The sequence below is a fragment of the Folsomia candida genome, unplaced genomic scaffold (genome assembly GCF_002217175.1).
Source record: "Folsomia candida strain VU population unplaced genomic scaffold, ASM221717v1 Fcan01_Sc003, whole genome shotgun sequence".
Classification (NCBI taxonomy): Eukaryota; Metazoa; Arthropoda; class Collembola; order Entomobryomorpha; family Isotomidae; genus Folsomia; species Folsomia candida.
In genome coordinates this window covers 7,290,550-7,307,170 of record NW_019091195.1, presented here as the reverse complement: position 1 = coordinate 7,307,170, position 16,621 = coordinate 7,290,550, and the positions used below count along the sequence as shown (strand labels likewise).

General features: G+C 37.8%; 1 protein-coding gene and 1 long non-coding RNA gene across 2 annotated transcripts; both read right to left on the bottom strand.

Annotated features, from left to right (window-relative positions):
• Positions 1-712: 712 nt before the first annotated feature.
• LOC110845862 (phenoloxidase 2) lies at positions 713-4,387 on the bottom strand. Its single transcript, XM_022092387.2, has 14 exons — positions 4,158-4,387; positions 3,970-4,087; positions 3,839-3,907; positions 3,721-3,767; positions 3,461-3,640; positions 3,320-3,395; positions 3,100-3,218; positions 2,915-3,039; positions 2,775-2,811; positions 2,584-2,697; positions 2,210-2,518; positions 1,918-2,139; positions 1,712-1,850; positions 713-1,641 (listed from the first exon to the last, which is right to left on the bottom strand). The coding sequence occupies exons 1-14, from the start codon at positions 4,290-4,292 to the stop codon at positions 806-808; spliced, it is 2,526 nt and encodes an 841-aa protein (XP_021948079.1). The 5' UTR covers positions 4,293-4,387; the 3' UTR covers positions 713-805.
• Positions 4,388-12,701: 8,314 nt separating this feature from the next.
• Positions 12,702-14,138, bottom strand: LOC118435061. The gene is made up of 3 exons (XR_004834464.1): positions 13,212-14,138; positions 13,082-13,129; positions 12,702-12,861 (listed from the first exon to the last, which is right to left on the bottom strand). It is a non-coding gene; the product is annotated as an uncharacterized LOC118435061 (long non-coding RNA).
• Positions 14,139-16,621: the final 2,483 nt, after the last annotated feature.

Genomic DNA, 16,621 nt, shown 5'->3' with positions numbered 1-16,621 from the left:
AGACTAATGCCCCTTTCCTAAAAGTAAACTTTTAATTACAAATTTTAATTAGGAAGAAACTTGCAGCTTTTTCTAGCAGGCCTTCTTCTTTGATCCCCTTTCTTTCTGGGAAGTGAGAGGAGGATGGTTCAGCCTTCACCCACCCACTCACGGAATTTATTGTGAGCTGGGTTAAAAGGAAGAAAGTTGCCTGGCATTTTAAAATTACAGAGTTCATGAGATTCTCTTTTATTTCGTAGTCTGCTGTTCCCTCATCTGTTTCCCTTCTTTTCTTGTCCTGTTTTGTGTTGAGAGATGAAAAGTTGTTCGCCTTCTCTCCATGAACAAAATTTCCTTCCTAGCCTTATTTTTTTAGCGTCAAATCCAAACTTTCACCAGGCGGAGAGAACTGATGTTCAAAGAAGAATGCAACTCCTTGTCATTAAGTGCTCAAGGCAATCGTACTTCTATGATGTTGCATACACATATTGGAAAAGGGTACGTATGGTGAAAGTGCATGTGGAATGAGGAGTATAAAATTAGCCTCGAAATGAGAAACGCTTGCTTGCGCTGCACCTTTGATGTTCAGCAAAGTCAGTGCACTTAAGAGAATCTCTCCAAAAGGAAACGAATCTTGAGGCAACAAACTTCATGCATAATTTAAGAGAAAATGTGAGTTGTTCAAAGCAAATTCAATTGTCGTTAACAGTTTCAATCTACTCCGCAGCTCTTGTTGCAGTTATTTTATGAATTCATTTTATTCTGTACAAAAAATTACTATAATTCCAAGTTGATGCTGATGGTATATGATAATTTTTTATGTATGTCAGTTGTTGTTATCATGCACATAATCCCAATCTGAATCCAATTCATCCATACCGGGCTCCCTCCCTCCCCTGAAACCGTAAAAGGCGCTGGGGCCCTGCCATTGTTTGTTTTCCTGACCGGGTTGAAACCTGTTTGGTGGTCCTCGATTGGGCGGAATGAATAAAATCTTCTTTCCGCGATTGTCCTTGTTTGCGTTGATTTCTGGTGGTGGTGGGGACGAGTTTTTCATTCCGCCCCCACTTGCCGCTGATGATGACGAAGACGACGACGAGCATCGAGGGGTTTGGAGGACTTCTCCTTTTTCGTTCACCATTCCCATTCCGTTGTCCTTTTGTTTCCCCCTCTTCACTACGTCAGCTTCGTGGATGATGCGGATCTTCGTGGTAGATGCGTTGGGAATGAATTTGACGTACTCCTCAATGTTGCGCACTTCAGTGGGTTGGGCCATTTCCGGATTGTTGTATGGCCTCCTGTCGAAAGGGTAGCCCATTGGGCGAGCATCGGGATATTTCTCGTTCAAAATTCCGCAGAAACTGAGAGCGTCCTTGCATGGCGGCTTGAGGGGAGTTGGACCGCTTCTTGAGTTTACGGCGTCCTTTTCCCAATCGGTAACTATTGCGAAGAGGTCAAACTGTGTCCCAAACGGAGTGCCTCTAGGCAAAAGCAGGTGTTGAGGCCATCCACATCCGCATCTGCTTTGATCGTCTCCAGTTCGAAAGTCATCGCGTTGTTTGTCGCGATTCAACTTTTCCAAAATGTCGAAACTTGCATCCATTTGAATCGTAACTGATGAGTCCAAGGAAGATCGCTCAATGGTATTGTTGCCGGGCTTCACTGAAAGAATTGCAAATATTGCAAAATTAGTTGCAACTATGTTTCCTATAAATTTACACTGCTCACGTACGTTTAGTTCCAAACTTGTCCATTTCAAAATATAGTAGACGTTGTATAGTCAATCGGAAAGGATCCCCGTGTTCATCATGTCGTGGAGCCATAAAAATTCGAACTGTGGCTTGTACTGGTTTAGTACTATTATTTGTAATCTAAAATTTGCAAGTGCAACATCGTTTGAACAATTGCAAAATCAAATGCAATAAAACAGTAATAAACCTGTATCTGATACTTGAATACATCATAATTCAAGTGAGTAAAAGTAGCCAGTACCGGACCCCCATTTCGAGCCTCAGTGCGATAGAAATCCAAACCTCGAGCTAAATCAATATCCGATTGAGCCCAGTGTGTGGATAGCTCATTTTCCTTAAATTTTGAATTCGAGTTGATCACTTTCATGGATTCAATCTTGATGCCGTCCCACTTCAAAGCCCACTTTCCCTTTTCCATAAGTAGGCAAAAATTCGTTAAAAACAGAAATTTTGAAATGTAACTTTTTCAATGAGCTTACTTCATTCAACTTGTATTCGTTCAAAGTTCGTTTGTACTTGTCAAACATGTCATCCAAATATTTATGCCATCGGTAAAACGCAGGATCTCTCATAGCAGTTGATGTATCACCCATAGGACCGACGAATTCTCTGAATTTTCCAGTGGGATCATGAGAGAAGGCAATGAGAAGGTGACCCATATTGTGGAACCCATCAACCCCATAGTACTGACGGTGTGGAGAGTCTTGAGAATTTTCAATAATGTCCCCCAACACATCAATCCCAGTGTCTTCTGTAAGTTGCTCCCGTTTATCTCCTACGTCGACTTTCTACAAAAAAATATGCTCAATTTTAACCTCATTAAGTGGAAGCTAAACAAATATTAAATCAGCACCCGTATTATAACCCCAGTGTCAATCGTTTCGAGAATCCTATCTCGCCATCTTTTTAGGTCTTCAACTTTCAAATCAATATCAATCAGCAATTCATCATTTGCTCCCACCAAGTTCTAAAATAAAAATTTTACATAAGTCATCGTAACGAGTAAGTCAATCTGTAATTTTGTGCATCTTTCACCAAACTTACCACAAGTCTTGTATTTGCTTGTCGTGTTCCCCAGTGCCTAAAATATGTATTTTATAATGGATTATGGATAAACCTTTGTACATTTGTCATGAAACAAACGTTTGTAACTATAATCTTCAGGTTTGTTTGTTTATACATACCTTCCTGCATTTGTAGAATACAGCTTTCCGAAATATCCTTCCTCAATCACCAAATTGTCAAAATCCAATAACTTTGTTCGAGCTAATCCATTGCAAAGTCGTTCAGCGTCATATCGTGAAATCATCTGCGAGATGATTAAATGCTTAAACGGTGCAAAAATTAATCCTCACATTCAAGAACTTACGGAATGATGCATATAATAAAACAACTCTCCACGCCGGTCCCTTTTAACTTCATTACGAAGTCCATAATCGCCTGGAAAGACGACGTGCCAATGAAAGTGATGGCTATTCACTCCAATGTCTAAATGCATTGGAAGATTAAAATCATAACAAGATGAACCATTAAAGCATATAGAAAAATATTTATGCTCATGAAAAATCTGACATGAAAACTTTACTTACCTTCACGAAAGTACCACAAACGGCTTTCGGGGTCATTTTGATGACCGGTCGTATTTCTGTCAATCATGATTCGATTCTATACCCATGAAATTTTTAATCAACTAAAATCATAACTAAATTATTTTACTGTTCCTAAACTACCTTGCAACTGTCTTGAACTCTTGCCATTTTCTCTGCCTGCTTCATAATATGGTCAGAAAAGAAAATCTCAGGCATCACCTCGTAAAAGGCAGGCATGCTGAATTTCTTTGTGTCACGTCGATTCGCCAAGCAACTACTGAGAGCATTTACAAAGAGGAGAGGATGCACCATTTGATTATCCTGTAATTAGGGATTTCGTTATCTTTTAGTGTTTTAAATTCTCAAATAAACCCTTCAGTTTTAAGATGAGTATTGCTAACCCGACAAAAACAAGCCATGTTAAACAGGTCGGACGTAGAGTTTTGGTCTAGAAATTTAAAAGACACATCTCTTGATATGGTACCTTTATCTGCGAGAAGTAATAAGTCAAGAAAATACCCATCAAAACATTCCTCAGTGAAATGAGGGCTTTTCTATGGTTTGGAATAAAATGACCGAACAATCCACCTGTAATCAATTAACACACTGTAGATGTATGAAAACTGTGCATAAATAGGTGAATTGTGTACTTTTTGGGCAGAGTTTGCTGATTTCCTTCAATTCCTCCATAGGCATTTTGCCAGGCATTTGAATATTGATGGTTTGCTGAACTTGGCCCATCATGGTTTCAGTCGCGGCAGCCATGGCCTAAAGTTATAAATTATAAAATTAGAGAATTATAAGGAGGAAGAAACTCAGTATATGATTTTCAACTGACGGGCTCCATTGTCGGGCTCCTGTAGTACACCATGTTTTCACCAGATCCCTTAATTCCGTAGCCCAGGGGCTCGCTCATACGCTCAAACAGGTACATGAAATCCCGTTGAAGTTGGAAATCACTCATTGAGCTCATTTTGATGAAATTTTATTAAAACCTCGGGATATTATTTGTACTGGACTAGTGCTTAAGTCGAATCAATTTTATGAAGTCCACTCCACACACCACAATCCCAGTCACAGGAATAAATTACAAAATTACAAAATCTTTAAAAATATATGCATGTGTAAATAGATAGGTGTCGTAATGTACATATTTAGGTGATAGTATTGTTATTGACCACCATTGGTTTCCGCTACTATTCTACTAATTTGATAACAATAATTAAGTTAATTGGTAGAAACAACCGCATTAAAAAATGCAGTGGTTTACCTCCTGTGATATACCGACATCGTATTAATTTATGCATTAATAATTTCCGACAATTTTACATCTTGCATATTTTTTTTACTATATCTTTATTTTAAATTATCATCGGTTATAAATATCGGGCTCTGCGTAACTGGAAAGTTCATCAACTTTTAGAGAGCATATTACACATATTTGGGGAAGATGTTAGCAAAATATCGATCCTCCGTTGCGCCGTGGAGAAGAGAGTCCATAATAAAAACAAGAGTCTGGTTTAGCAGGAGAAGCGAAGAACAAAAAACGGAGGCATAAAAACGATGAGGAGGAAAGAACGTGGGGCTGTGCTCAACCTTTGCTTTCGAATTCATATCACAACAACCCGACTTTCCCGACTCGAGCAGTAGGAACCAAGTTAAGTTGGTTGGCCGGGCATGATTTTTCTCCCTCGGAGCGTGCATTGAATTAGGAAAACAACCTTTGGAGGGAGAATTAGTGGCCGTGGCAGTAGGAGGAGGAGGAGGGAGAGAGCCATATTTTTCCCTTGTCACAATTTGAGAAAAACTCCACCCGAAAAAATTGATCCAACTGCTGGACCAATGATGAAACATCTGCTGCGGAATCGATTTCCTGCTCGCCATTTTCTTCCCACTTTTTATCCCCCAACTTTCTTTCTTCCCAACTTTTCTACTCAACTTTCACATTCGCCCATCCATCCAGCAGCTCTCTCCTCGCTCTTTACCATCTCTCTCTCCACCCTGCGTATGTATGAACGTGTATGTTTGTTTATTTGGCCACACTTTTCCAGGCTGACTGTAGCGGCTCTTTGACGTAGACGATGCCTTTCATCTCTCAACTACTTCTTCTTCTTCTTCTTGGGCACATTTAAATTAAATACAAGACCGAGAAGCAGAGTTTTGATTTTGTGCTCAAAGCTTCAAAAGTTCTTTTATCTCGGATCCTGAGACATTCAAAACGAAGCGAGGTTTTGTCTTTGGCACTGTTTGCAAAACAAACTTTCGAAACTTGGAATTTTAAAAGAAAGACGAAAAGTTTATAATACATTGTCTGGCGCTAGGAGGGCTGTCTCAAGTTGTTGTAGTTAGTTCGTTAGTTAGCAGGCCCTCTTTCTCTTTTCAGAATAAAATTACTTTTTATACGCTGATGCCAGCAGCGTGCATGTAAAATAGGCGTCTATTCAGACTCTATGTTATACATACATACATACAACCTGGAGTATATGGGTGTCTTTTTGATTAACGTGCCCATCTCAGAGTCTCGGGTTGCCAATCTATTTTGCTGACGGAGGCATTAAATTCCTGGAGGCGGTTGAAGTTGTTCCTGTAGCACAAATGTAAAGCGTCCCCGTCGTCGTCCTTGGAACAGCATGAACGGAGCGTCGGAGGCAGTTAAACTATTGTGAAAATAAAACTAAGAAATCAGAAGCCTGAAATTTGCGAGAGGAGAAAGTGTAGAACATTTTTAATGAGAAGGAAAGACGAGACATATCATGTGAACAAATTACTGATTACAGAGGAACAAAAACCCTTTCATTTACAACTTGTTTGGTCAAATTTTGCCGTTCGTCTCAGAGCTCTCAGAATTCCGTATCGTATTCATGCCAGAGTTGAATCCCTGACTTTCGACTATATGCATATGTATATTCTCCATGCAATGACTATTCCTCGACTTTGAGGAGAAAATACAAGCATTTTATTGTGAAAAGCTATAGTTCTTTGCAAGCTTCAAACTCGTTCAAGTCTTTATTTCTCCAGCCGAACCGAGTCTTTGTGTAACAAGAATGTTCGTTGAAAATTCCTCAAAGTCGCCGAATGAAATCCTGGGTATTACTTGTATACTTTAATTTAAAATACATTGAGCCACGCTTCACTAACTGCATCGCCAACATTGTTGTGATATGGGCATATGTACCTCTACTTGTCTTCCTGTGAACTCGTTTGTGACTGGAAATACTCATCGCGTCTTCTTATATTAAAATTTTGTTAAATGAACCTTTTTCTCTTTTAACACGATATAATTTTCTCGCGAAATGAGGAAGTGTAGCGTGCTGTCTATTTCTATCGCCTACCTACATACATTTAGATATTAATTGCAGAGTTGTACATATAATGAAATACTATGAAAATAATTTTGACATTTTAATTTAATTCCTCTTATGAGTCAAAGGCAATCAATTGAAAATATGAAAAATATCTTGGAGTCATACCATATGCTGTCTTATCATTATACTTACGATAGCTTTATTGAAAAAAGGGAAAACAAAAATACAAAAGGTACTTTATTAATAATTATTGTTGTTTGAACTTCTACGACACCACAAAATAAATAAAAAAAAGCGAGTGTTGCAGTGTCGGACGACCCTTATTTCCACTTCACACTTTATGTAATTGGTGTTTACTTAAGTTTTTTTCACATCTTTGCAACAAGTTTGTTTATGGATAATTGAATAGAAGGGTCTAATTCAAAAGGGTACTCTGACACAAAGTGATCTACCTCTCGTCATTCTTTTCTCGTGGCCAGTTGAGTACCACATGAGCCACTCAATCATCCCAACATTTTTTATGCCGCTTTTTCTTACATCATCGGTTCCATAAGGTTAAAAACGAGAAGGTTTGCTCCATTGCACGCTGGTCCGGAATACTCAATTTGTTGGCCAAAACCTATTCTCACCAATCCGAAAACAAAGTACCGTCTTCAGTACCATAGATTAGATTAGATAGATAGATTTGACATAGATGTTCAATTTTGGAAAGTTTCATTTGAATTGTTCCACTGGTTATGGCGTTGCGTATGCCTAAACTTGCCTTGTAACATTGGGCTAAATGGGAAAAACTTCAAGTTGAAAATCCTGTCTAGTCCTGTGGTATTTCGAGGAACCATCAATGTATTATTAAACCTTTACATCTCATCTATGAAAACTGCTGCCCCTTTTTGCCCCTTTTGCAAATTGACAGAGAGATTTGGATTTATGTAATAGCAAATTGCCGTAAGCAAAATATCTGAAGTGCTCCAATCATTGTCACGTATGAAATTTTCGAGTGTTCCAAATAACACAATCGCTTCAAAATATATTGCCTATTCCTTGGGGAAGGAAATATGGTAAAACAAACCCCTCGAAAAAATGTATTACGAGCGGGGGAATTTTATAAAGTGGTGGCCCCCTGAGGAGGCATAACTAAATTTATAATTTTGGTCTAATTTTCTTTGTTAATTAAGTTAGAGAGAAGAAATACTTCATAAAACTATAGAATATTGTCATTTCATGAAAATACATCTTCAAAATTATCGAAACAAAACTTTCAAATTTGTGTTTTGACCACACCCCCTGGCAGTTGGTGTGCCGATAATGTTTAAATAATAGTCGGAGTTGTTTAGAGCTTGATCAGACCTTTCAAATGACACCCCACTTGATTAGGTAATGCGAGAAAATAAATATGGACCTGAGACCACACCCCCAAGAGGGGGTGGTGGTCAGTTAAAGCTGCATTACTAACTCCCCTTGGAACTTCATATCTCCATTCCCAAGGCAGAATTCGAAAAAATGGAATGGTTCGAGAGCTAGAGGTTTTGGCAAGCAAATAAAGCAATCCGGACCAGTGTGCATTGTGTTAACAAGATGTTGATTTATTATTCTCTGATATTGGGTTTTGTGCTCGTTGAGGAAAGAAGCAGTTTCTGCCTGCATGAAGGGTTAGAACATAAAAAAGACCCGTGTCTTATGAGTTTTATCCGGGATGTGGTATTTCGTTGCGGTCCCACTCGCCTAATTATCACTTTTGAGCCAAAGTAAAACACTGACTTGCTCGCATGCTGTATGCATTTTACTTGGGTTGCTTGCAAACTAACACCACCAGAAACCGCTTTGACGATGCCAATTGGGAGAGGATAACGAGGTGTCGCATTGATGATAAAATTGAAGCAAGTATGGCTATTTGCATTAGCCACACTGACAGTTGGTACTTGGTAGCGCAGGGAGATGCGACGGTGGTCCTTATTAAATTTCCTGGCTTAAGAATGTGTAAATTTAATCATGACAGATAACACTGTGACAGGAAGAAGTGGAAGATTTTTCATCTTCTGACAGCCACCTCCACCATTACGCAGTCTGCGACGTTAAACAAAGGGCTGCATGAGCATAGGGTTGGCTGCTGAATTGGCTGGTGTGCAATGAGTCAGAACGCAACTTATCTTTTCATTCAGTATGTATAAAGAAAAAGAAGCCTCTGGAGAGAAAAGATGGGAAGACCTACAATTTCAACGCTATAGCGGAGATACTGCTGCTTCTGCATATCCGAAAACTTGTACCCTTTCTTCCTCGCCCTCACATTATACATTCTCACTCCAATTCGCCTCCTCTTATTGTGTTCTCTGGAAGAAGGGATCCCAACACCGCTGCCCGGGAGCCAACCTCGCAAGAAACGGGAAGAGTAAATACACAGGGAGACAAAGTTGAGTTTAGCAGCTTAAGCCCCGACTGGAATAGAAAAGTAGCAGGAGCGTGTTTAATCATGGGACGACGAAGATGGCTTAATGTGCAAAAGATAGCGGAGGTGGTGGGGTGTTATTATGCAGCAGCAGCTCCATGTAAAAAAAGATCCGGGATGAGATCCTCTGGGGAAATTATGAGACGGTTTCACCTTTTTTGCTCATCTGTCTCTCTTAATTAAAGCCATCGAGAAGATTCATTGCTTATCTGCTTATCAATCTCATGTTTGCTCTCTTCTTACATTTTATCAGTTTTTAATCACATTAGAAAATGTAATCAAATTACGCTTCCGTAATATGTAAGTAAACGAATTTGGCTATATTCAAATCATATAGCTTAGAAATAGCCTGCTTTTTCTACAAAATTTTTAAATACGATCTTATTCTAATGAGCGTCCTCAAACTGAGGTGCAGAAACAGTCCACAAGATGACATGAAATGTCCTTGCTCTCCTAAACCCAGTACAAGAACCTGATATAAATTATCTGCAGACCAGGCAGGACCGTTGGTAGATGGGTTACTCTGACGTATAATTTGATATGAAATAGTGCATCATTAGAGCGACTTGTCGCACTCACTTTATGATCACGTTCTGTTGAACAGAGTCAGCAAAGCTTGAGATTATTGAGTGTGGTTCATTGTATGCAAGCACAGATGGATTTGGGCTGTACATCGGGAAGGAACAACGAGATTCGTTCTGCATTCAGTTTTTACAGTGTACTGGTAACTAGTTCTCTGTACCATGATACAGGGAAATCTAGTAGTTGTTCAATAAAATAATAAATGCCAGGGTAAATTAAGACTAAGTAAATGCATACCAGGCATGATGGAAATCTGGCCAAGTTCTTCCTGCTAGGCACATACATACAAAGTCTACAAGCGTATGTATACCAAGTATTTTTGTGCATGAGGTTAATTCTTGGTTGTCAAATTAAATCTCATTACAACACGTTTCATGAAACACAGCAAGTAACCAATGAGTGATGGGAGTGTGAATTACATGCAATTTTAGGCACGAAAGGTGAGCCATAATTTTCGAAAAATGAAGAGTTGATAAATGGAAAATAAATCGCCGGATCTCGTCACTCACTCGCCTGTAATAATAATACCTGGCAATTTTGGTAGTACTTAGTAATACCCAAAGCTGGACTCTCTGCCCAGTAATTACCAACACACACACTACACACACAATAATACACATGTACGCGTAACAGCGCATCACAGTTATCAAAAATGGACCAGCTAAATACATTCAACCGCGGTCGGTTTGTTCTCATCTAGTAAAAAACAAAATCCAACCAGCTCAATTTCTCCCATGCAATTTTGTCTAATGATAAAGTTATACAAATACAGAAGCAGTTGGCAGGTTCGTTCGAACATGGACAACTTATTACTCCTCTTGGTTTGCTATTGTTTCGCTCATCGTAAAAAATTTGAGAATAATTTCACTCCTGATTGTTACGGCTGCCGTGGCGCACATAAGAAAATTTGAGTATTTAACAACCGTCGTGATACAAAGGTGTGTCTGTTTATTTCATACGGCGTTCATTAAAAACGGACTTTAATCGTACTAAACATTACCCCGCAATTAAAAACCATAGTCGGGTTGGAGCTTAACAGAGTATCAACGAAATTATACTCGGTCGCTTCCCTTGTTGTTTGTCTTATCAGTTTCCATAAAAGGACTGTAAACATATTATTGGATCGTATAAAATGTAAAACCAGATTGGCTGTTGATTTACAGCAGATTTTAAAGAGTCGTAAACCAAACAAAGGCTGACTACGTATGCAGGTAGATATGCATGTGAAAACTCTGTGTGTAGACCGAGACGGGAAAGAATAAGATGCTCAAGATCGAATAAAATAATGAGCAACAACGGATCACAATATTTCTCAAATTTTATTATGCAACTTACTTTTATACGGCTGGAAGGTTGATTAAATTGAAAGCAGACAGGTTTGTGGATTCGACTACTAATATTAAGCTTAAAACTCTGGACATGTATTTAAATATGTGTACATACATAAGCATACTACATAATTATATGATGCTAAATATGAATAAAAATGGTTAAAATCATAATGATTAAAGTTAATAAGCATGCATAATATAGATTTCCTCTCTTGTTTAACTAGATATTGCACTTCCTTGGTCACGTACTATTTTATTGCATATTTACATTTCGAGAAGTTATCACACCAACTGCCAACTACTTACCTGCCTGTATGCACTCCGTGTACAGATGATACAAGCTAAGTAACCATTCGAATTCAGATTAAGCAGGATTTACAATGAGTTAATTGCTACACGGTCTAAAAAATAAACCGGGTTGGGTGCTTCGCAGCTCAGCTCTGGTTTTGGTGTGGCCATTAAGTCATTAAGAATAAGAAATGATAAATTACTGCCCACATGAGGAATCATGCAGCAAGAGTTGTAATACATTGGTCAAATTAAATTCAAATAAATTATAAATAAAAAAGGAATGAATTCAATTCAAGTCTAAAGATCACTTTAATCATTCATTTCATTCTAAGTAATTGTACCTGCTGGCGTCCAGACCTTCCGAGCTGAGCAACCTGATACGAATTTTATCAGTAGCGTTGAGTAGATTGTATCGGTGGATTGATGGATGCATAACTGTCATTGTCTTCGTTTGGTCGTTTCATCAGTGGCAGAGAATCGTCTGACGAGTGAGCGAGTGCATCTTCTTACATAAATATTCGACCAGGGTCAGAGATGAGCAGTGAGTGACCAGCAAGTCTTCTCCCCACTGAGCGCATAATAACCGATATTAAGCATATTTATACACACCCCGGACTGTGCTTGGGAAAAAAGTTTGAAAGTCTCATCATCAGACCATCCTCAATTAAAGCTTTATTAAAATCTTGTTCTTTCTTTAAATAGGTTCACGTTTGCCCTCAATTTTATCTGATTTAAAAGTCAAATCATTTCATGTGTTGAGCAGGGTTCGGTCAGTTTCGATACATTAATTTGATCTGTACTATCAAGTCAAGTCAGACTTTAATCTCTTCCCCGTTAATGCATCGCCCACTATTAAATAAGTATACCTGATAATTTGAAATGTTAGTTTTTTAGTAGCTCGGCCAGCTTTGCTTGTAAGATGGATAATTAATTCCTTCCAATTTTCCGCTGATTGCCATATTAAAAAATTCTGATTTAAATATGATCATTTGACACCTTACGTGATATAATTGGCTTAATTGCATTTATTAATTGGTTTTAAACACAACAGTCATATAAACACCTTCAATTATCACAAAAAGTTCAACAAGACTCTGGTATTTGTAAATGCATAATCTTTCCATTTTTTTTCTAATTCGTGTTATATAATTCGTATTATATAATCCATTCCATATTCTTATGAAGTATCAATTTGAAATACGCAGAGTCAATATTCAAAGTGACGAAACCCGAGTTTTCTATTTCATACAGTTATGGGACATGGCTCCCAAAAAGAAAATAATAAAACTGGTTGGTTCACAAAGACTGGATCTGCAAGAACAAGTTATTAAGTAATCTTTGCTTGATCCATGTATAAATTTGCAAACTAGTTCATTGAGTTAATTCTGTAATAATGATTTTTTTTATTACAAATTCAAATTGGTTTTTAATTTTGTAGACATAATTTGGTAAAACTAATTTTTTTAATTCATTAAGCAATTAAAACGTGGATATATTTGTGCATGTGGATTGTCGAGGTGTACATATATGCATTTTTTATATAAAATACCGTCTGACGTTGGTAAAAATGAGTCTGGAGCATAAGATTGTCTGAAAATAACGAATAGATTTATCAGTCAGGGGTCCCTCACTCATGAAAATCAATGAAACCCTAAACCCTTTAGACTCAAGGGTTCAGTTTGATTGCTCTGCTCAGACAATTGTTGATTTTTTACCCGAAAGCTCTCTTTCACAACGGAGTAAATCATTTTTTGAGACGAAGCACGCTCAGAGTATTCAATCAGAATGAATGTATCCTACTTTTACATACCTCCACAGGGATGTTACATCTGTACCACTTTGTCAGTTTTTTTTATAACTGGAAGAATGAAACCGTTAACAAATGAGTTTGACTATGTGGAGAATTTTTATAAAAGTCAACCTGTCCCCTCAAGGCCCACCTGCTAAGTCGTCGTCCACCCGATCCATAAGCCTTCACTCACCATTCACTAAGGATACTTATGCACTAATATACTTCCCTAAATGTGATGATGGAACGCAATCTGGTTGAAAAGTTGAACGTCTTCCTCGTCCAGTCCGCTAAGGTCCAGTGTCGTTGGAATACGTAACATGCAAGTTTCATCATTTCTGTGCGGTGCTCAAATACATATATTCTTATCGTGTGTTATTAACCACATTTTACACTGAATTTGTCCCAAGGCTCCTTCAAAGTCACCTTCATCTCTGAACTCCCTCAAAGTCGCGTACTGCTTATGTAACCTCCAAAATTAATTCACCTTCATCCGCCTCCAAACTAAACATGAATTTTTATTTTGAATCATCTGTCAATGTCTGCATCAGCTTGATCATTATTAAACTGCCCACCGAATCTATAAAACATTAGAATCAACAACGAGAACGACCTCAATTTATTCAGAGCAAACGGAAGAAAGTTTTTGCCTCGTTGTTGTTCCATCAACCTCTGGAAATTTTTGATAGCCTGGAGAAATAAAAGTTTGTTTAAATAAAAGCAGATGAAATAAACATTTGACAATGTGATTGTGCGTGCGAAGCAATTCCGTGAGTGGGATGCTGCCTAATTTTATTCGTGGATTGAAACCACACACAACGATTCTCCATATTTTTTATTAATTTATTAACATTTTGTATCCAATTTGTGTACGAGTTTCATAATAATAACTGTGCACAGTAATTTGTGTATCTGGTACTATGTATCATATCAGGTACTTTAGGATAAAAATGTAAATTCAATGAACTTGGTTACTATGTGAAGTGCAGCGTTGTCACACGTGAACTCCACGTGGGGTCAAGAGAAGCAGTTTTTGCAGTAGAAAAATGGTGCTATAAAAATTATTTCGTGAGGATGATGCATAATGCATACCAATTTACTGACCTCAGATAAAACCAGTAAGTTCAATCAGAGAAACCCAGGTATCGAAGATGAAATACTTGCTAGAAAAAATTGGTGAGGCCAACACACTCGAACGAAGCTGTTAAAAGCCGAGTTGAGGCCTGCATCTATTAAATAAGCCAAAAATGCATTTTTAATGTGCAATAATTTTGCAATCTAGCAAAAGCTGTTGCTGCAAAAAGTCGTCTTTGCAACTCTGAGAAAATGTAGTGACAGCACTGAGAAAGCAAAGGTCATCCTCAAAAGAGGTTTGGTCACTCGGTTTATCATGCAGTTTTGGATATAGCGTGATTGATCAGAGATTTGGAAATCAGCAACTTGTATTACCTGCAATCTATGTCAACGATCTCTCAGATTACTTGAATCGATTTTTATAAACTACATAATGTCCATCACTGCGCTACTTTCTCACAACGAGGTTTGCCTATTATGAAATCCTACAGCGATTATGCAATTCTTATCGGATTTAAAACGTGCAAATGCTTTAACGTATTTAGATAGCAGAATATTTATGTGAAAACTTATCTCTTGAATTGTATTGCAATCTTACAATATTTTAGTTAAGGTTAGAAAACTATTGATGATCAGATTGTATTCTCAACTTCGCAAAACTACTTATTGCTAAATATTTGCATAACATAAGGAGAGTCCAGTGCAACCTCATTTGCTTATAAATGTCCAACTGACAACGTTCATTGAAAACCTGGCCTCTGTAAAGTGAATTTGTGCAAGGGGATGGGTTAATAATAATGAAGTGGAAGGGGTTTATTATTTCGTGGACGTGCAGTTGAATATAATTGAGATGAAGTCAAACTGGACAGAACAACTTTTCCACTTTTTGGCTCTATGCACTAGTCATGCATAATAACAAATGCCTTGAAACGACTGAGATTTGGGTTTGGAGTTTAGTATGGATTGCAACGTTGGTTGTTTGATATTTGTAAAAAAAAAGTTGAAATGATTCTCTTCATTGGAGATCAAATGAGTTTGGTGGGCATAAAAGCCAGGGAACGAACCTGACCTTGGCATTGGCACAACGAACATCACCATAATTGTCCATATGCGACTCTCTGTTTGATGGGGTTTCTTTTATATTAACGACTTTTCGACCATTCCTTGAAATGCATTGCATATGTAAAATATCCTACATCCATATGCACATACTTCCATACTTTCGACTTTGGGTTCAATATTTACATTATCTGCGTTTTTCATTGCATTCATTCACCAATTTATACAAAAATGTACATGCACATACACTTTGTGATATGTACAGGATCATTTTTGCGTAATTTGGCAGTCATCTGAAATGAATTCATTGATAGTTAGCTTGTCTTAATTATGTGGCCTTCAAGTTGTTATCCAGTTCTGTATGTTTCCTTGCTGCAGTCATTCAGACATCGAGATTGTTTTTTCGTCCAAAAATTAATGATACCAAATTATATGCATGCATACGTACTTTTTTGTGGGTACCTCTTTTCCAGATATCGGTTACTCGGTATTAATCCTGCATAAAAACAATGGATAATAATATAAAAAAGTGCTACATCCTCAATATAGAATTAATTGGATTGTTGGCTACTGCGTTGAAAATTGAATAAGCTGAAAAAATTAAGAAACTCAAAATTATTTCCGTCACGTTCCTTCATGTTAGTTTATGGAGCTACTGGGCGTGAAAACCAGAGTCCAACTAGTTGAAAGATCCCATGCTTTCCAGCTGCTAATTGGCTGACATACGATGAATTTTTGAATTTAGGTGTCTCACAATGTAAATTATGTTCCATCTCATGAATCAATTGCAAAATTAATTTGATTCCAAAATTACCATGCATTTATTTCTTGTTATTCTGTCGCTGCTACCTTTGAGTCTTGAAACATTATTAAGTTTATTTGTAAAGTGCGAAACAAGATTTTGACTTAAAATGAAGTGCATAAATTATTCTTAGTGCTGCTGGTGTGTGATGGGTAAGAAACTGAATGGCAATGAGGCATCCGCAGTCTAATGACCAGCAGCAACTGTGTAGATGCATGTGAGACAACCAAGATTCAGTTTTCCATTACAAACCAGGCGTAGATCAAATTCACCTACACAACTGGCTTGGCCACTTCTTTTTATTCAATTCATGTTATTGGAGTAACCACTGCACCAACAATTTCACCATTTCGATCTTTGCTGCACTCCCAGTCTCATTGTTGTTGATGTGCTCTGCGTTGTTTACCTGTAAATTATTCTTAATACATTGTTGTGGTTGGTGAGATTTTTATAAAATGCTCCTTGTTTGGCAATAAAATTGGAACCGGCCAGTATTTTATGCACTGTGGTGATCTCCTTCAAGTAGGTAAACAAGGATAATTGTGCATGCATACAACATTGTGCAGCACTTAGGAGTCTCTCAGTTTAACGTTTATAAATAATATGAGACCAATTTTGTGCAGTGC